Source organism: Sorex fumeus, unplaced genomic scaffold (genome assembly GCF_029834395.1).
Source record: "Sorex fumeus unplaced genomic scaffold, SorFum_2.1 ptg000129l, whole genome shotgun sequence".
NCBI classification, from domain to species: Eukaryota; Metazoa; Chordata; class Mammalia; order Eulipotyphla; family Soricidae; genus Sorex; species Sorex fumeus.
In genome coordinates, this window is record NW_026606186.1 from 15,537,319 (window position 1) to 15,559,383 (window position 22,065).

A 22,065-nucleotide genomic window follows, 5' to 3' on the forward strand; every position below is an offset into this window, starting at 1 on the left:
TGATTATCTATCACATAAACTCTTGTGGGGCAGGTATTTTTATCTTCTTTGACTTCATACTTTCAGAGCTTAGCTTGGGACCTGACACATGGTTGACCCGATAAGTAATTGTTGAATGCATGAAATGAATCAAGCTTTTAACTCAATACTTCTGTGGAATCTTTGGGGGATTTTAAATGGAAAGTTTGCAAGTGATGACCTTTTTTTTTCTCCCCCAACAAAAAGCATAAAAACAAGCAGATAAGTCACCCAGACAGGCTAGTATTTCCTCTTTGGCTGTGAAAGAGGTTGTAGAACTGAAAGATTCTGGAATCAAGACTGATGGGTAAGAGGCCAAGGACACTGCAAGGTCAAGGGGGAAATCAAATGTGAAAAAGCACAGCAGTGGGAATATGTGTTCTAGGAACACCAGATAATTCTGTTTAATCAGAAGAATACATATACAATAATGATTCTCAACAGTGGAGGTTTAACTGCCCCCCACCCACACTCCAGGGAACATTTGAAAACACCTTTGAAAACACTTCTGAGCGTATCAGCAGGGAAAGAGGGTTGACAACTCGCATCTAGTGTATAGTGGTCAGGAAGGTGGCTGGACACTCTACAGAGTACTAAACAAACTGCCACTTCAAAGTTTAATCCCTTCCAAATGTCATAAATTTCAAGGTGAAGAAACCTGGCATAAGGAATTCAGAAAAACTATGATACAAAACTATGTTTGGGGAGAAAGTTATATGTGAAATTATAGGATTCAGCTCTGGTTTAGAGGGGTTTATATATTTATGGGGGGAGTGGTCAGAACATGGAGACCTACTCTTTCCTGTGTTTGCTATGTGACTTGGGCAAGTCACTTAGCCTTCCTGTTTCTCCTTTCTTTTATGTGGAAACCTAGAGTTATAATATTATCTTTTTCACGAATCATTGTGAAGATTAAAGAGTTCATGCGAAGTACTCTGAACAGTGTCTGGCACATATCTTATGCACAGTACTAGGTATAAATTATGTTAGTTATTGTCATTACTGTGTGCAGGTAATAGGACGCTACAGTAGACTCAGATTCTTGTGAGAAGGATAAGAGCTCCTTCTGATAATCCAGGAGAAATAACCTACTACCTGACCATTATGTGACTATCATATCCACTCAATTAGTAATCCTTTTTCAGTGAGTCTCTTCTTCAGATGACACTGCAAGGCGGGATGTGTTTAAATGTTGTTTTTGTTAGCAACTCCTTGTCTGGGCTCTGTTTCCCAGATATCCACAAGACCCAAGTCAGCATCCGACAGCCTCTCCAGTGCAGGCTTCTCGTGGTTTTAATGAATAAATGGAAGGAGACAGAACAAGTCAGACATGAAGACAGATGGAAAGATGGAAAGGCAGGAAGCCTTCTAAGAAAGCTGTGGCCAGAGATCCACACTCTCCACAGAGATTCCAAAGACCGAGTTGGAAGCATGTTTAGACGTTTGCTTGAGCTACTGATACAGTTCTCTTGGAGTCCTTGTTTGTAAACAGATATTTCTGCTGACACTGGACTTTATAAAGGCAGACAGAGAGGGGTGGGAGGGAACACCAGAGAAAAAGGCAGGTTGTATCCGCCAGTCTTCGGCCATGTGTTTGTTGTTGAGAATACAAAGACCTCTCTGTATTAAATGAAAATGCTTGTTTTACAAGGCGAGTGGGAATATGATAGGTACATGTCGAAAATGCTTCAGAAATTGAAACAACCCCATGCCATGAGGGCTTCCTGCTACATCACGCATCCAGGAGTTCAGATGAACATGAATGCTTAGAATCACTCCCAAAGGGCACTGGAGGGTGGGATAGGGGGTGGCAAAGAGCTTCAGAAGCTAAATCTCTGGCAGTGCTAGTCTTTGCCCCTTTTTGCAGACTGCCCCTTCTCATATCCTGAACAGTCTTGACCCTATTTTATATTTTCAATTAATTTCAACTGCCAGTTGACCTAAGTGTAGGGAAGCTATTATTGATCTAAAATATTAGTGTCAATAAAGAGACCACCGGGTTTCTAGACCTGGCACTAGAGTCCCCCCATTAATATTTTCATAATTACAGAGTTATATAGGAGCACATTATTATTGCAAAATAGTCTTCAGTTTCTGGAGTAGGGTTTTCAAATGGTACTCTAAGAAATTAAGGAGTAGGTGGAAGTGCCTCAGAGAACCTTTTCAAGGGTTCATAGCAGCATAAGAATAAGAACTGAGGAGCTAGACAACAGTACAGCAGGCAAGGTACTTGCTTTGCATGTGTTTCACTGAGGTTTAATTTCTGGCATCCCAGGTGGTCCCCCAGCCCTGATTACAGAGCCAAGAGTAAGCCCTGAGCACTACTGGTGTAGCACCAAAAGCAAAAACAAGAACCAGAACACCCTAACCTTTGCCCTAGCCTGATTTGTAAAATATTAGATGCATAGGAGAAAGGAAATAGAGATGAGGGCTTTGACTAAAGGAAGGTAGGAGAGATAAAAGGATGGAGTGATGAGTGGAATGGAAGAAGGAGGAAGGAGGGAAAGGGTGAGGAAGGGGGGAGAAAGGAAAGTAAGAACGGTGGTAGATGGTGAGATGGGTGTAAGGGTAGACAGATGGTTGGGTTCATAAATTGATGGGTAAAGTCCACAGTGAATAATTATGGTCAAAACCACCTCAGGCCACATTTGAAGTGAACTTGACTATTTTAAATCTCAAAGAAACTAAGAGACCAGAGTTTGAATAAACAAAGTTGTAGATTATATTTCTAAGAAATAAACTAACTTTTCCTCAAAGGGGAAAAAATGTACCAAATTCTATTGACTCTGACAAGGGTACAGATGAAGGAAAGTGCAATTCCTCAATCTGCTATGACAACTCAACATCAACATTCTCATTTTCACAGAGCTCTGAGAGGATTCCCATTGTAGAGCTGGGAACAGGCTTCAGGAAATGACCTTGAATGCCCCCTGCTTTTAGGCATTAAAGTTGTCATTTGGGGACCCCTTTAAGAAACAGATAAAAATTTCTGAATTTCTCCTGAGGAAAAAAATCATGCACAAATTCACATGCTCACAGTGTATCAGGATTCAATGATCTCTTTAGGTTTTACTGGACCCAAGTGCAAGAACCCCCCATTTCCCTCCTCTGCTGACCTAAAATATTAGCACTGTTAAGGGAGTTTAGTGAATAAGGGAATTATTAAGGCTCACGCATTTGCACATTTGCTCCTGCAATATGCAGACAAAAATATTGTCACCATACAACATGTTCCTCTTTTGTTAATCCTCAGCCTTACCACCTAAGGCAATATCTATCTACCCCAGTCACTCTCTAGAGCACTCCTATTTATCTTAACTATTTATCCCTATTTATCTCTTAACTATTAGTATATAACACTGTTTCCTGGTTTATTGTTTGTCTCTCCTGATAAGATTATAGTCCATGAGGGCAAGAAACCAGCTCATAGTTGCGCTTAAAATCAGTGATGAACATATGCTATATATTTTTTGACTCAATGGAGACAGAGATTCTTGGGGAAGCCTTGGCACTCTCAATGCCCTATGCAGGGATACTGGAAAATTCTCTCCCCTTTTCCCTCTTTTCTCCCTTGCTTTCCTTTGGGTACTATTATTGTCTTACAGAGGATCTTGGAAAAGTCTCTCTCCTTCCCTCCATTTTTGGGCCACCCAGTGGTGCTCAGAGCTTACTCCTGGCCCTGACCTTAGGGGTCATGCCTGGCTGTGCACAGGGGATCATATGCAGTGCTGGGGACTAAAACAGTTAGCCACATGAAAGGCAGATGCCTTAACCTCTGTACTATCTCAATATTTCCCCTCTTTGGACTCCTGAGTTCCCACATGCAATGAGACAGCTTGGGTGCTACCCAACCACAAAATACAATGATCTGAAATTTTTGTGGCCAAGTTAAAAGAACTGGACATGTATCCCAGGACAACATTGCAGAATAAAAGAAAGAGGCAAAAGTCTAGAACTTAGTCCCCTGTCCCAGTCTAGAATGGTACTTGGCAAACTTTCCTTGCCTCTTCTGTACATCACATTCTCTGTCTGGACAGAGAAGACTGGGTCAAATTCATTTTGAATATACATAGAATATTCATACAGAAACTACAAAAATATTTTTGTCAAAGCTCTCTAGGGTGCTAGAGAAGGTGCATTGACCATGGCATACATGATTCTTACCGGTGTCCTGGTCTTTTAGCCTCTGAAATTTCTCTCTGAGACACAGTGTGGTTGGCAGGAGAGCACAGGTAAATCTTACATGAATATACCTAGTTTGTCAACCACTCTCTCAGGTACAGTATTGAAGAAAGTTGAGAAAATTATAAAACAAAGGACCTGAAGCCAATAGAATGCTACATTGGCACATAAGAAAGAAAGGGGAGCAAAAGAGCTTAGGGAACTACAATAAGAATACACATGTTACAAACCTAATGGTATTAATAAAATGTTTTTCTACATTGCTGACAACTTCCTAAGACCTTTGAGGACATTTTTCAAAGTACCTTTCCTTTACAACAACCACTTATGTCACCTTGTTGTGGCAATTTGCCACACAAATGCCAATTGGATTGGCACCTTCTACCTTTGTCCAGCAGGGATTAGATACAGAGAATAAGACAAACACACAAAGAGACAAACTTATAAGGACTGTCCAATCTGTAGGGTCACCTGAACAGCCCTCAGGAAGCTCATAGACTGGCTGTTTATTCAATAAAATATCGCTCTCCCACCCTGGCTCCCAACATACGAACTACCTGTTTAGAGACATTATGACTAGTAAGCACCTCAACATTCAATGGGTACATGAAGAACAAAAGCTGGGGTATTTCACATTAGCCACTCAGCAAGCAGCCTTAAAGAAGAAAGTCTTGGAAACTTCCTGTCATATGTTTGCCTACATTGCCGTCTGCATCTAAAAGACCCTAAACTGTTTTTATTGCTATTTCTTTGTAATCTATTCTATTCTTTCCTGTGTGCATGTATGATGTTAGTTTATATTCTAAGATCTGAGATGTTTTGCCCAGGTAACTATCCTGACTTTGGGGGGTGTGGAGTGTGTGTGTGGGGAGTGGGGGTGTTAGAGGAAGATATCCCATAGCTTTCATTCAAACCAACCACTATGTCACCCTGTCTTATTTCTTCTGGGTGGCCCTTCTAATTCACTCAGGTATCTAACAGTGTCTAACAAACATGGCAGGGTCTCTGTTACATGACTAAGGCAGAGCAAGATAGAAACGTTACCTACTCCAAAGAGCCTTGGAGACAGTTGAGGAGAGAGGTAAAGTATGATGCCAATCATGCTCTGGTGCTTATCACAACAGAGAGACAAGCACAGGAGGGATATTTAGGAGCTGTTGGTTGATGGTGATGAATTGAATTATCTAATCATTTCCTACTGTCATACTGCTAAAAGCTACTCTGGGTCATTATCCTTGGCAGAGATAAGAATCAAAAGTTGATTTACGACTGCACTGGAAATGATATGCATGATATAGTCATATGCAAGACAAGACTTGCGGGTGGGTACCTACATACACATATGTGTGATTTGTGCATGAGCCCCTCACCCGCATTCCTTGCAGGTGGAAGGAATTCTGTTATGCCTCTAAAATCTCAGAGCACTTTCTAACCCCCCACAAGCAAACACAGACATTCAACAACACAGTGTTTCTGCCTCTGTGCTTCCCTAGCACTCTATTAATTGCTTAGTTATAGCAGTTACCATGATGTCATGTATCTGTTTACCAGTCTGCTTCCGCCACAAGGACCTATAAATCCTTAAGGGATGAAAGTTTGCCGTGTTCTTTTTCTCAACCCCCATCTCTTAGCTCATTGCATAATACAAAGAAAGGCATAAAAATGCTCAATAATTATTAATAAAATTGCTGACAGGCTGAATGATGGATGATAGATAGAAAGATGGAAGGAGAAATGAAGATCTACCTTTCATTTCTTATTGATTCTTACAGAATGGCTAGGACAGACATTTGGTATGTAAGAAGTACATAGAACATGGTTGAACAGCTATATAAAGTTTCCTAATAACTTCACAGCTAACCTACACACCTAACTCTTGTTCCACACTGGCGAGGAAAACTGTGATACAGAAGAAAGAACCCTGATTTGGGAGCCAGGAGATCTGAGTGCCAGTTATCATTTTCCTGCTCATCTGCACACCTCATCTTAGTTTAACTCAGCATGTAAACTTGCCTGAACCTTGGTTTCTACATCCCTAAAGAAAGCAGAATTGATAAAGCAGCCATTCATATCCTTCCAACTTCAAAGTCAGGAAAGATGTAATATGTGTTTTTCAGAGGATCAGATCAGATCAGCCTGATGGAACTATTCAAAAGGAGTCATCCTAAGAGCTACAGGGGAAAAATCATCTCTAATAAGAGCACATCCAAAACTGGGGACACGTGGTGGGAAATGTACACTGGTGAAGGAATGGTATTGGCGCATCCTATGACTAAAATCCAGTCACAAACAACTTTATAACTGTGCATCTCACAGAGATTCAATTAAAAAATAGCTGGACTCTTGCAGAAGCAGTATTTTAGTTAGAACCCCAAAGTCTCTGTATCATCATCAGCCACATACACCTTGGATTTGACTCAGCGTGCCTAATGTCACTCCTCAGAGAGTGACACCTTATCTTGTTGAGCTTCAGAAACATGTCCCAGGCTCTACATCCCAAAATAGGAATCCAGAAAGAACAGAAAACATCTATAAAATAGTATCTATGTCCCCAAAGTTTGTCCCCAAAGGTAGGATGTGCTTTGGCAGATGAAAATAGTTATTTCTATTCAAAAGTCACTTGCAAATCAAATACATTTTGATAAACAAAGGAATTTCTCAGACAATCTCTTAAACATACTCTTTTAGATTTTTCTTTTCCTTTCCTTCCCTTCTCTTCTCCCTGCCTTCTTTCCTTCCTCTCTCATTCTATAAACAATTTCAAGATGTTACATTAGTCAGTGTCATTCATTTATTCATATACTCATCATTTGGAACATTTACAGGACAACTACTATGTATCAATCAATACACAAAGCCCTGTTGCCAGGGATAAAGTTAAACTGAACCCCAGTTCCACGAGCCTTTGGCTGTGGGGACTTCAGCAAGCCATGCAACTTTACCTAATTCAGAGATTCAAAATATAGTATTCAGCATAGTGCAAGCACATAGTAAGTGTTCATTATAAACTAGCTGCTTTTATTACTGTTATTACTGCTGAGAACGCGTACTATCCCCCAAGGATATATAAACAGTGGATAGAGGATTCCAGATCCTGAGGTCAACACAAGGTCTCATAAGATCAAGGGAAGCAGACAGAAAGCCCCCCTATCAGGAAGGAGGGAAATGGATGAAAATCCCAGCAACAGATATAACTGCCAGGACACTCAAGGCCCAATAAGGACCTGATAAGGGGCAGAGGGGGAAATCTGAGAGGAAAGCAAAGCTTGGGATTATGTGCTGCAGTGCACACACAAAACAAATGCTTTGCAAACATGCAAGGGGCCAAGAGGGAAGACCAAGGCTAAAATGTGGCTTGGATTAGAAAAGTCAAAATGTGAGTTGAGGAGGCTTTAAAAATACACTCTCCCAATACTTCTCTGTTTTGGGAGGCCAGATTTCTTTTCCTTCAGCCTTTTTTTGCTCAAGGGGAAATGGAATTAACCACTGTGTAATGTTTTTGAGTATGACGCACAGACGAGGTCATGTGCTTTGGTTACGTAATGCAACATGCCTGAGGTTCCTGAGCTTGTTCCTCTCAGAAGTATTGAATTCTCACCTGGTTCTCTTCTCCACTCACAGAGTCATGAGGCAAAATTACATTGAGCACTTTTCACTTGTTTGTTTGAGGCCACGCCCAAAGGTGCTCAGAGTTTACTCCTGGCTCTGTACTCAGGGATCACTTCTTGCAATGCTCTGGGCTTATATGTGGTACCAGAGATCAAATCACAGTCAACCGGATGCAAGACAAGAACCATACCCCCTTTACTCTCTACAGCCTGACATTGAGCTCATCTTAACAAGTCAGGCACTATGCTAGGCAGGGAAGAAGTTGTGAAGACCCTCATAATAGTTTTACAATTAAATGCGAAAAAGATCTTATTCCAAGCGTTTTCATCTAGGCATATATGGCATCGTGGAGAAGGATTGAGTTAGGGAGCAACTTACATTTGGGAAATGATCTGAGGAAACCTTGAGCTGAATTTTGTAGAGAATTCTGAGTTCTATACATGGTGTACAGGATTATAGGAAACACAGGAACAAAAAGCAAAGATGTGGAAAATATTTAATGTAGCTGGGGAAAAAAACTTTTTAAAAAAATGCAGTACTATCAAGGATTCTTTAGTGAAAGGTGATAGCTTGATTTACGTTTTAAAGAAATCTGACTGTGGTGTTAGAGGATAAGCTGAAGGGAATATAGGACTGGACGCTGGAAGGAGTGGACTAGAGAAATAGCCAAGGCAAAAGATAAGAAGAATCTGACTATACAAATGCTAAAGAGGCAGGTAGATTAGAATTGATGACTGATTGAGTATGGTAGGGCATCTATCTAGAATACATAGTACTGCCTGAGGACATTGGTATCCTAGGAAATTTTTTAAAGGAAGAGGGTTCAGATTTGGACTTGTTGAATTTGAAGTTCATGTTGACATTTCCAGTGAGTAGTGGGATCTAGGAATCTTAAGTCTGGGGGAATTTAAAAAGAAATGAGAGGTCATCAGCAGAGAGGTGCATTACTCACCAGAAAAAGTATAAAGTCTGGGAACAAGGAAATCAGCCCTGGTCTGAGACTCAAAGGAAGGATTTCACCCAGCTTCTCCTCCAACTCTGTTTCTATGAAACTGAGTTGGCTTAGAAAATGGCTTAGACGAGTCATTCTGACCAGTATCATCTTGGTTCTTTGGATTCCCATGAATGTTGCTTCACAAAACAGAGTACAGTATGTATTCATTTTCTGTTTTCTATTGATGTACTTTGCATCTCTTAGAACAAGGCCATCTTTTTTCCCCCTGACTGTTCTATTATCATATCTTTCTCTATTTACTCATCAGTCTTTGTAACTGAAAAACTTGTATCCCATTGGAGGCAATAATTCCCTTTATACAAACTTACTTTGTGATATTCTGCCTAGCTACATTTTATGATTACAGAACAACAGGAATTAAGGGTAAAGGGTTATGGGACAGATACAGAAATACCTTTTTAACTAAGAGGTGGCAGTCAGCTTAGATCACCACAATGCCCAGTGCTTAGCCTACATCCCCACCTTCACTCTCCCCCCGACCTTTTAGAACACTGTATTTCATCTCATGTTCTTCCTCCCTACATATTTAGATCCCAAGCAATGATCTCTTGATCTCATATCTTGAGACATCCTATCTTTGCTTTCTCTAAATCAAGTATAAACTGGAACTTATTTCTAGTTCTCTAAGATTGAAACAAGGTCAACCCTTCTACTTTTCCTGGTTAGATGAAACTTGCATTTGTGAAAGATAACAATGTTTTTTTTTCCCCTCTTGTTTGAAAGAAAAACCTAAGAGGTCAAAGAAAATGTGGTGAGGGGGATGGTGTTAAGAGTAAGCAAAAAGTAAGTACTTGATTAATGACAATACTGGGAATTCCCAAGAGGACAGCTTTCCAGAGCTTTCATTTTTCAATTCATGAAATGATCTGATAAACACAGTAAGTAGTAATAAAAGGTCAGGGGGTTATTCTGATGTCCAGGAACTTGTCTGGAATGGTCTTTATATAGTAAGACATGATGAAATGTGAGTACTTGAACCATTAGCCAAGCAAGGGATCAGTGGAAAGGTCAATCAGTGAAAAATTTTGGACATTTTGGGAAGCTATAATTAGTAAGATTATTAAGAAGATGAGTTCCAGCTATTGGGAAGTACCAATATTCCTTTAATAATGTCTTCAGTCAGTCTTTGACAGAAATCCATCACATTGGTGCTTTTTTTGATAAGAGCTATTTGAGGAGGCACTGAATCAAATATGCTTAGGGAAGGAAGCATTTTAAGTGTTTTCAACCAATGATACCTTAGCAAGAAGAAATGATGTGTCTAATTTTCAGAATGCATATTGCTGTGGAAGTGGAAACTGAAAAACATGTGGGCACTTGGCCCCTAAGGGGGACAGACACAGGCACCATCTAGTGGAGGAAAATGTACCGGAAAGGGAAGAAAATTGGGACTGGTGCCAATTTTACAATTTTGTCTCAGGACTGTTCTGATTAGCATGACAGAATCTCAGGAGAGCACTACCAGGAGTGTCTCCAGGGAAAAGACAAACTTCTTCTTACACTCATTGTTGGAATAAAGAAAATTAGCCCCAAGAGGGAAAGTGACTTGCCTACAGTCTCACAGAAAGTTAACGACTGCACTGGTGTAGAACACACAGCTCCTGACTCCTACTACTGCTCTTCCTTCTCTGACATATGATGGCTCTCTCTCAGAACATCTAGGGTCTTTCCCACATCACTGTCTCCTCCCTCACCTTTAAATCTGACTCTTCCTGCAGCACCACCCCACCCAACATTACCTAGACTCCCTGCTCTACCCTATTTTTCTTCAAAAACATTTGCCTTACAGTCTGTGGTTTATTTCTATATTGTTTTAAGCCCCGTCTCTACCCTGATCCCCCTGGTCCAGAATATAAACTTTCAGAGGAAGGATATTTTCTCCTTCTGGTAATTGTTCTGTTCTCTGAGTCTGACACAATACATAGTGCATAGCAAGTGTCATAAATACTTGTGGAGTGTCAGGACAGGGGAAGGGCATGTTTTACTTTGCCTCATACTTTTCAATCTATATTTCTTCTATTCCTTACCATGAGCACCCACAACTTTTGCAACGTAAAATAATAAGAAGTTGAATGCTTGTCTTTCGTTTTTCGTTCTGGGTAATGTGACAGCAATAAATCTTTCCCAAGTGGTAAGGGAGGGAGAGACAATTCCTCACTTTGCCAAAGGAGATGAAGACATCAAACTCACAGAGCTATGGAAAAAATTAGAAATAATTAGTGTAGCAAGGGCTGGACACACAAAATACTAATATGAGTTAACGTTTACTGGGTGCTCACCCATGGTCTAGATTCCATTACTAAGCGTTTTCCACATGGAGGCCCAGTTAATCTTCAAAACAAGCCCATGAAGCAGGAGCCACTGTTATCCACATTTTATAGATGAGAATAGTGAAGCTTGGGGATATTAAGTAACTTGCTCAAGGTCATATAACCAGCAGATGGGAGAGTCTGGGAATCAAACTCTTGTTATCTGACTCCTGAGTTTTATGATCAGCCACTACAAAATACCTCTCTTCAGTAAACACAGGTCCCTTCCCCTTGCCTGTTGATAGGTTCAGCTCTGAGATTAGGCAACTGCAAGTATGGCATTCCCTCCGGGTTCCAGAAGGCTCTAGAAGGCTCCTCAGGTAATTAGAAACAAGAGGAATGAGGTAGAGAAATGAGAAGTGGAATATGTGGAAATGTGCATGTGTGTGTCTGTGCATATGTGTGTAAACTACCACAATATGTTTTAGATGGTATCAATGACTAGCAGATACAAGGGAACCCTTATGCACAAAACCCAAGATGCTAAATGTTTCACAGAGTAAAGAATGCTCCCATTCAAAAGTTTCTTATTGCCCAGTAAGGCATTCTTTGGCCCAGTAAGGCTGTCCTCCTGTCTTCCCTTCCCCTGGAGCCCTCCTGGGACCATCAGTCAACTGAGTCTACAGGTATACAGCGAGGATCATGGAAGGCCCTCCTAAGATTTGAAGCTTAATACTGAGTTCTAGTTTTCAACTTATTTCTGTGCAGCCTTAGGAGAATCCCTAAGCCTCTCTGATGTACACACTTAATATCTGGAAACCTATCAGCTCAGAGAACATACCAGGAACTATGACATCAACTCTTCTTAAGGCTCTAAAACTCTCAGTTGTTTAGTTTTTAATTAAAAAAATCTTCCATCACACACAGAAGGACAGACAAGAATGCATTGAAACCCAGAAGTTCTGTCCTCTAGCTCCAACAATTGTCATCATTTGTCAAATCTTCTTCCATCTAATACCTCTCCCCTGCTCCCACCCATGACATCCTATATTTTCAACAAACCAAAGAGACATAAAAAATGTTACTGTATCCAGAAATATTTCAGTATGCACTTCTAACATTTTGGGGGTCTTAAAAAATGCACAATAAGATCATCATCACACATAATAAAATAAACAATTCTTCAATGCCAATCTATATCCATTCCATTTCTATAACTGAGGAACTTGTCTCCATCCTTCAAATGGAGAATTACATACTATACAATCACTTGAGGGGAAAATGGGATGAAGGCCAGTAGTTTCCCTTCACCCTGTCCTTTAAGGTCCCTAAGATTGTGGGGAAATAGCTTAAAGTCTGTTTCTATCCCTACACTTCATTTTGCACCCTAAGAGCATGGAGACCCCAAAAGATGCAGTGAGTTAATGAAGAACTCATAGCACGTTGGAAGTATATGGATCAGATAAATCTGTGAATTCTCAATATCAAAAACCTCCAGTGAGGTCACAGGTATCAAAAAGTTTGCATTCTCCTTTGCTATTTGTCAAATACAGTGTGAATAATGGTAATAAAAGACCCTTTCTGGAAAGGACTTTGACTGTTCATCTATAATTTTTATCTATCACCTTCTGGCTTTTCCTTCAGCCCCACTCTTGACATGTAGACTGGGTTCTGATCAGGGCCAAGAGCTCCGGATGCCATGGTGTTCTCCGGCTCCTGCAATAATCACGAGATGTGGCATGCGGAACTGCTTCCTTAAGTTCCTACAGTGGAATCAGAGACACTAGAATACACTGTAGGCAACTGAACTCAGAGCTCCTAAGTTCTCATTTTAGGAGGTACAAGGTCAATCCTCACAAGTCGTACTTCAGCTGGACACTTACTGCAGGGCATCAAGGAAGGTAACTGAGTCCCCCAGGGTCTCAAGAAGCAAAGTAAAGGGAGGCTGAAAGAGAGGAAATTCAATTGTCTTGAAAGGGCTATAGGTGAGGGGACTAAAAAATGTTGGAGCTCTGTTACTGAGGGATGGATAGACAAGGCATAGCTGCCTATAGAGGAAAGTGCTGTTCCAGGTTCCAGGGCAATCTGGGATCTCCTCTTTCCTATATCTGAAATACCTGCATTTCAGTACAGGTGTGGTCAGAGTGGTTTCAAGGTAAGGGTGTGGGACAGAAATAATAGAACCACACCCCTCCCTACAGAACTGCCTTGGGCAAATTGCAGCATGCCACCCAGCTGAACATCCCTTCTTTACACCCTTAATCCCAATCACAGAGGCTCCTCTCCTAAACATTTGGAAATAATCACTTGAAATCACAGAACTCAAGAGCAAACCCCCTATAGCAGAATGCTGGGCATTCCCTATGAGGCACCACAAGAGTGGGGGTGATTGGATTCTGTGAAATGCCTCTGGAAATATGGAATGTCCCGCCCCAGCTCTTTGGAATTTAGAATCATTCAAGGTACCAGGAATGTCAGAACAATCTGCTTGCAGATTGACAACTCGAAATTTGGGAAGCTACACACTGTTCTTGTGGCTCAGTCAAGAACCATTCCCAGGTAGGCATAGAATGCCTATTTCCCTTTGGGCCTCAGTTTCCCTACCTGCATCATTCTAAGTCAGTGATTCTCCCCACTGGTGGCCCTTTCCTATCATCTTAGAAAACTTGCAAATTCATCAGACAGTGCCCAGGCCACCAAAGACCTGAGAATCCCTGGGATATAGCCTAGGCATTGAGAGATTAAGAGTAGGCAATCCAAAGTGTTTTGTCAGTACCAAACACTCTCCCTATCCCCTTTGAGGGGGGCTTATTTATGAAGATAATTTAATTCTCAGCCCCGGTGAGAGCCAGGTCTTGCACTTCCCTAAGGACTTGAAAATGAGTTATGTTGGGCTGACCATACACAATGGCACAGTGAGCCCCACGCCACTGAAACTCAAGTTTGCTTTCCACTGTGCCAAGTCCAGAGGCACTGCAGTCTACATCAACCTATCTGTGGGCATGGCTGCTGGGAAATGGGGACTGCAAGTTGAGGGGAATCTGAGGTGGAGAAGAAGCATATGTATGGAGGTCTGGGATTTGGACGCCACTATGCCTATTGTCCGACTTCTGCTTCAGGGGTACCTGCTCCTCCTTGCTACTGTTTACCAGTGTTCTGTGGCTCACCACAGGCTGTCATCCAACAGGTCTAAAAAAGAAAACTAATGCTCAAAGAAGGGATTTGGGTGGGATGTACTGTAGCCAACTCTATAGAATATAGCATAGATAGAATACACTCAGGCTGGAGCGATAGTACAGTGGGTACAGCAGGGTATTTGCCTTGCACGTGGCTGACCCAGGTAGGCAAACAATGCCCATTTCCTGTAAGGTTTCCCATGCACCACCAGGAGTAATTCTAGAGAGCAGAGCCAGAGACAGGAGAAACCCCTGAGTATTGCCAGTGTGACCCAAAAAGCCAGAAAGCCAAAAAAAAAAAAGAGAGAGAGAGAGAGACTATTCTCTTTGTTGTATATGGACTCCCCAGATAATCCGAGATATTATACCTTAGCAGTGTACAAACAGACCCAACTTTCTACAAGCCAAGCCAGAAAACTATAAGGAACGAATGTGTGTGCTCACTAGCTCCAGCTCACTAGCTCCTGTGACTGAGTCTCTTTTAGGAGCTGGATCCATTTGACTTACTTCTGCAAGTTTGCTCCACATAAATAATCTGATACCATTATGCCCACCTTACTGATGAGGAAACCACAGAATAGAGTGAAGAAGTGGCTTGGTTCAAATCACACAGCCAGCAACAGAAATTCCATGCTAGGTCTGTCTGCTAATTTGACGTGAAAAGAAAACACACCTGCTAGGTGAAATCCTGGGTTCCAAGTGAGATTTATATGCATTTTTAAAAATCCTCTTTAACCTGTAGGTGTGTGGTCCACGCACGAGGCGCAGAGAGGAATGGAAATGTCTTGCAGCAGTACGAAAGAAGTCATTTTTTTATTCTCCCAAACAAAGCAGACTGCAGAATAGGAAACAGACCCTTGTAGCACTTTTGATTTAGTCACTTGCACTGTCTGAGAAACTTACTTCCACATTTGAGAAACAGAGGTGATAAGGTCCACGCTCCAGGCTACTTTAAGCAAGGAAGTACACAGACAAACAGGCAAGCTCCAAGCTCTAGGCACCCAGGAAGAGTTTGTTTCCTTCCTGCTTTTAAGTGTCCTCAATTCAGAAACAAATGCTTAGATCTTTCCCAGCAATCAGAGACTTTTTCCAAGTATAAAATTTTCCAGGATAAAATCCAATTCAGAGTCCTGTCTACTATCTACAAAAGGGTGCATAAATAAGATAGCTACTCCCCAATCTTCATCTTAAAGAGGTGAAGGGGGTGCTCAGAGGCATCAATTAGGCTGCCGCAGGTCACACAGCATTTAGGAGCTGGTAACTTGGCAATTAAAACTCCCTATTAATAGGGGTTGGAAAAATAGTACAGTGGGGGTAGGGCACTGCCCAGGTTTGAACCCTGGCATCCCCTGAGCACCTCCACTCCTGATTCCTGAGGGCACAGAGAGGAGCAACTCCTGAGTTCTGCCAGATGTGGTCCAAAAACAAAACAAAAGACTGCCTGCTAATAGCAGAATTCTAGACCTCAAACGTGACAATAAATACTGGGGGGGAATCATATTGAGAGATTGATTCCTTGAAACCTACCTTCCCTGTTCACTACAGGTGTGAAGTTGGGAAAATGGCAAACAGCATGCTCGGGATTGTGTGGGCAGCAGGAAGTGGGGGGCGGCAGAAGGGAGCAAAAATAAGAAAAATAAGACTCTCTTGAGTAATCCAGTAACTCAACAGTCCAGCATTCGGACCCAAAGCAAACGGCATGGCAAGCAGAGGCACTGGAGAGGATTCAGGTAAATCTTGTTCCTCTGAGCTGAAATCCTGCATCTCTAAGGGATGGGGGTGGAAGGAGAGCCACACTTGTGGGGTCCGCATTTCACTTATCTAACAGGTCAGGAGAAACTTTAACAAGATTAACTGCTGCGCAGGGCCTCTGCTCCATGGAGCAAATTGAATCCATTGTTTTCCTTTTCTTCCTTCTTTCAAGCCGAGGGGGCATGAGGGAAGGGGGCTGGGGATGCAGGGCAGGGGTCTGGATCCTGCTTGGTATGGTACAAAAGCAAAGGGATGTGTCGGAAAGCCCCCCGCCCTCCAACATGAAAGGGAGCCCAAATTGCCTGGCAGAAAGGCTGAAGGCTGAGCCTGGGTGGTTGGTCTGTGAGGGGTGAGAGGTGATGGTGTTTATGACACTTGCTCTCCCAGCAGAGGAGGGGGAAGGTGTGGGAGTGAGGATGCCCAGAATTAAAGCCTAGTTCCTGCCATTGAGAACCAGGGACACCCAGGACACTGCCCTCCCCTTCCAGTGTCTTTGACTCCCCAATCAATGGGCCAATGGAGGAGACAGTCTGAGTTACCTCCAAGGATGCTGTTCAAGGCAGAATCCTTCAATCCTAGGGACCACCCACCCACCCATCACTGGCAGGACCCAGAGAACCTTTGGAATAAGACTTTGGAATAAGACACATTCTAACTTTGCCTTATTTTTGCCCACCTTTCCCTTCTTACATACATATATGTGTGTGTGTGTGTGTGTGACTGTGTGTGTGAATATATATATGGGTGTGTATCTATCTATATATATACATATATATAGTATTTTTTTTTTTGCTTTTTTCCTTTTGGAAAAATAAAAGGTATGTTTTCTGAGCTTCAGAGGCAAAGCGTTCCTTGCCTCTTTTCCTCTGTCGCTTTCAGCGCCCGTCTGAACCATGTCAGTGAAGTTTGAACCTGGGCAGAAATAGCATCCGGGCGGATCTGGGAGCACAGCCCGCCTACCAGGAGCTGCGAGGCCTGCCTCTGCCAGACGACAGACCCGGTTAACAGCACCGTAAAATTAGACCTTTACGAAACCCAATTGAATCCTGCAGCAAAGAGTGATGTAAGGCAGCCTGGCCTGAAATAGCAGCGAGGTCCCTGCCCAGCCAGCGAAGCCTGCTTTCTCCAGAGAGGTGACCAGGGATTCCTCGGGAAGTGGAGACACCTTGTCAGAGAGACCCAGCAGAGGTAGGGCAGCAAACCCGGCCACCCCCGAGGTCTTGGCCAGAGGACATGACCTGGCACCGCCTTCCAGATGCCCACCTTGGTTCAGTCACTCTCAGACCCAACTCCCCTGAAGAAAGGTGCTGAAAAGAAAGTGCTTCGGCAAAGAACCTCTGTTTGTTTGCTTTTTAATTCAAGGAGAAGCAGGTTCTTTTGAGTCCAATGGTCTGACCGCACGGAGGATATGCCGAATGAGCCTTGTCTGGCTGAGGGCCAGGTGTTTACACACCGCCAATTCTGGCTCAGACTCAAGTAGGGGAGGGAAAAAAAATCCACCAGAATCCTCCGGAGAAAAAGCTCCTGGTTTTCTGGGGCACTATTATTCCCCCCCCCCCCATACCACCTCCAGCAAAACAAAACAAAAACAAACAAACAAACAAACAAAAAAAAGCAGTTCCTTATATTTTTTTCCGTGTTGAGAGGAATGTTATTTCCACACATAAAATGGACCAGGCATTTTATACAAGCAATAATAACCTAACGACCCCCATCCAATTAAAGTGTTTTACTACACAATCTTTGTGCGAGAGAGTGAATGAGTGCGTAAGGGAAGGCGTGTGAAGAGGCTCCTTGTCTGAATTATAGACATTTATAAAGAGGCTCCCGTGGGGTCCCAAGTGGTGTGTGTGTGTGTGTGTGTGTGTGTGTGTGTGTGTATTTAATGCACTTACTGCATTTTCATTGATGACACCTCTAAAACCCAGAGCTCTCCTCTCCAGCAGGAAAGCCTTGCAAATCACTTCAGTGATAGGCAACATTAGATCTACATTAGAATATATATATGTATATATATTTTTATATACACACCATTTCCACGCTGCAGGCTCTGAGGTTGACATACTTAGGCAAGAGATGTAAACATTCCCCAGCCCAGAATTATTCCCACCACCGCTTGGATGATGCACACAGACACTCATCGCCTCTCTTAGTGTAGCCCCCTCTGGATGACTAGGGCTTGGGAGCTTCGAGCAAATGAGCTCATTTTCCCTCTCCTGGCGGGGCGGGGGGACGAGGGGGGGGCGGGAATAGAAAAATAGCCCTCGATGACGTCCGAGGTGGGGGGGAAAGTGACTTTCTGGCTCTCCGTTTGGTAGCTGGAGACAGGGAGCTTTGAGAGCATGTTCTTGGTAGAGAAGCAGACTTTGGGTCCCCCTGTGCATGCATGAGCACAGGACAGTCAGCAGAACACTGCAAAAAAATCCATGCCAAGACAGAAAGCAAGCGGCGCTGCCGGAAGAGCTCCGAGCTTTCGCTTCGAAGAAAGTGTGTGTGCAAGGGGGAGGGGGGTGGGATTGCAAAACGCCTCCACGCATTTCCTGGCTGCTGCGAAGGGGGAACCCCTACTCTCGGTTTTAAGACGTCCTAGAACGCGGCGGGCTTCTTTGTGCAGGAAGGGAATCTCCCAGCCAGAAGAGGCAAAACTTTTCTTCCTCGCCTCCAGCGCCTTCGCGCCCTCCGCCCCCACCCCTCCCCAACTACCACGTTTTATTAAAGGCATTGCCACAGATTCATTTAGAAGAGGGAGAGTGATGTTGGAGTGTTTCTAAAGGTTTGCAACCCTCGCAAAGTGTCCGGTTTCACTATGGGCTCTGCTGTGGAACGGGCGAAGGGGCGCGCGAGAGGGAGGGCGAGGAGGGAGAACTCAAATTCATTATGGGCTCATAAAAGTCCCAAATGAGAAAAGCGCCCGGTTTCGCAGCCCAGTCAAGGGGGGCAGAGGCGGGGGTGCAGACTGGCTGGGTGTGCTTAAAGGAGGGCTCGCCCCATCCCCAAGTGACAGGCGTCGGGCTTTAAAGGGGGGGTATGGGATAGCTCTGTGTGTGTGCGCGCGCGCGCGTGTGTTTGCGCGTGTGTGTGCATGTGCGCGCGCGTGTGTGTGGTTTGGGGGCGGGAGGGTGTGTGTGTGTGCGGGGGGGGGGGGGAGATGGGGTGAATCCCAGAGGCAGGCATCCAGCGGAGAACAACTTTAGGGGCACTTCCAGGACTTCTAAGTCCTGGCGATCACAACAGCCTTGTCCTTAACAGGCTCTCGGGTAACGGGGCCAACAAGCGAAGGGGGGGGGGGGGGTCACCTCCATCAAAAAAAGGGGGAAAAAAGTCAAAGAAACCTACAGTGCCCCGTGCCCGCCCGTGTCCTCCGCACATGCATCCCAACTGGCTCATCCTCCCCCTCCGTCCGCCCCCCACCCCCAAAAAGCACCAGCCCCTCTGGCCCTCCCCAACGCGGTCCACGCGCCCGCGCCTCCCTCCCCGCAGGGACCCGCACGGGCTGGCGGCGGGGTCCGGGCCGGCGGCGAGCGCTCGGGACGCGCCCATTCCGCAGATGGAGCTAGGCGAGGCTCGCGCATCGCCCCGGCGGGGCAGCGGCTCCGCGGCCAGGGTCCCGCCAGACCCCGTCGGCCGCCCAGGTGCCCCTGCCGGGCGCGCGGGGCGCAGAGAGAGAGAGAGAGAGACAGAGGGGGTGTGCGGGGGGTGGAGGGACGGGCCGCGGCGCCCTCGCCTACCTGCGATCACCGCCGGGGACCGCTGGCCGCCCTCCGCTCGCAGCCACACTTGCAGCGTGAAGGCGTCCCGGGGCAGCTCGAGGTCGGCCCGCAGGCGCAGCTGTTCGCCGCGCCCGCTGAAACAGAGCGCCCGGCTCGGCGGGCTCGGCTCGGCGGCGGCGCCCCTCGCCTCCCGCTGCTGCCGCCGCCGGGGGACGCGCAAGGCTTCCCAGGCACCGCCCGGCGGCGGCGGCGGCGGCGGCGGCGGCGAGGCGCGGCGGCCGCGGGCCGCCCGGGTGGCGCAGGTGGCCGGGCCGGCGGCGGGGCGCGGGGGGCGGCCGGCCCGCGGGTCTCTCCGGGCCCGGCGGGGGCGCTCGGCCAGCCCGCAGCCCAGCGCGGCGCTCAGCAGCCCCAGGCGCAGCACCCAACTCCAGAGCCGCATGTCCGACGGTCCCCCCCGCCCCCCCTTGGCCCCTGCACCGCCGCCCGGAGCTGCCAGCTTTGGGAGCCTCGGCGCCTCGACTTTCTCCGCTTCTTCACCCTTCTTGGGCGAGCCCCCCTTCCACTTGGCTTTTTTTCCCCTCTCCCTCTCTCTCCCTCTCTCTCCTCTCTCTCTCCTCTCTCTCTCTCTCCTCTCTTTTCTTTCTCGCTTTCCTCCTCAAGGTGTGCGCTCCACTCCCCCCACCTTTGAAAAATACAGCCCAACTCCTCCTGCTTGGCAATTAATTTCTCTCCCCGCTTCTTTATCTGCCTGCTTCTCCCCCCACCCCCCCTTGCTAACAGCTGGTTGCCTTCCTCCTTGTTTTATTTCATTTTATTTTATATGATTTCTCGCTCTTAAAAAAAAAAGCTCCTCTAAGACACTGATCCGCTGAATTCCCTCCCCCCCAAAAGATGCTCTAATTTATTTATTTTTTGCGTCCTTTATAACACAAGCCACAGCCCCCTTCTCCCCCCCCCCCAGTTCCCCCTCCCCTCCCTCCTTCTTTACAAAATGAAAGGAAAGAGGGGGGGGGAAATCCCTCAGAAGATGAGTAAACAAGCGTATGCTAATCTGCTCCCGAGCGCTCCACCTTCCCAATTGAATGAGTCCCTGTTAAAACTGCGGGGATCATGACTAATCAATCAGTTTGGAGAGGCCGAGCTACCCAGCCTTCCTCCACCACTTTGCCGCTTGCCTCCGTTCCTTTGCTCCGCTTCTCCACCCCTCCTTCTTTTTCTTCTTCTTCTTTTTTAAAGAAGACAATCTTAAAGTAACAATTTAATGAAATTCCGTACACACCCCCTTACGGTCCTCCCAACTCTCCTCATTCCTGTTCAAAACGCAGATTTCTGTTTTTGTTTTGTTTTGCTCGCTTTTCTCCCTCCTTCGCAGACCCTCTTCAGCCTCCCGTCCCCGCCCCCTTATTATTATTATTGTTATTGTTATTCTTTCTCCTGACCGGCGGAAAATCTCACTTTGCTCTCAAGATCGCTTTCCACTTTGCTAGCAATTCTCATCCTTCTGCATGGCACATAAAGAGTCTTGAAACTTGATTCTCGTTTTGTTGTTGTTGTCTGTTTTGTTGTTTTATTTTAATGATCTCCTCTCCTGTCCCTTCTCCTCCCCTCTTCTCTCCTTTTATCTCCTCTGCCTCTCTCTTCTCTCCTGTTCTCTTCTCCGCTTTCCTCTCCCCTCTATTTTCTCCCGTCTCTTCTTCTCCCTCCTCTCCCTCTCCTCCTTCTGTACCTTCCTTCCCTCATCCCATCTCCTCTCCTCTTACACCTTTCCCTTCTCTCTTGCCTTCTCTATCCTTTCCTTCCTTCCCCTCTCAGAAGTTCCTTCAAGTTGTACTAGGATGAATACTCCCCTCCCTTTCTGCACCCCAGGTGCTGCCATCTTCAGCGAGCCCAAATATTGTCTCCAAAATCCTCCCTGAATCATCAGAAGAAACAAAACAAAAAAAGGGATGAGTGACATTGCCTTTCAAAAGCTATAGACTCAGCACAGCTAGGATTCTGAATACTCTTTAAGATATTCTGCTAGTTATTAGGAATTAACTTTCGTCTTGTATGTTGAAAAACGAAGAACAGTCATTTACCTTTTTTGTTTGTTTATTTGTCTTAAACCGAAGACATTTGGATTCTCTGCCATGATTCAAATCCCAGCTAGGAATCTGATCATTTGCTGCTTTATAAATTTGTTTTCAACTGAGACATATATGTAATATATTTTTGATTTTTCCCCCCTCTTTATAGAACTCAAAAGCTCCCCCTTATGGCAAAAACAGTTTTGTTGTGTGTGTGTCTGTGTGGTTTTCTTTTCCTCCCAGTGTTTAAGTCAAAAGGAGTTAGTAGTGGTACACTGGAAATTATTT

The 22,065-nt window shown here is 44.9% G+C and overlaps 1 protein-coding gene across 1 annotated transcript in view; it reads right to left on the minus strand.

Annotated features, from left to right (window-relative positions):
* The window catches only part of PAPPA (pappalysin 1), a 263,826-nt gene extending 243,676 nt beyond the window's left edge, over positions 1-20,150 (minus strand). Inside the window, exon 1 of the mRNA XM_056138647.1 lies at positions 19,730-20,150. Within this exon, the coding sequence (XP_055994622.1) occupies positions 19,730-20,150 (421 nt within the window). The remainder of the gene's footprint in view (positions 1-19,729) is intronic.
* Between the last annotated feature and the right edge of the window lie 1,915 nt (positions 20,151-22,065).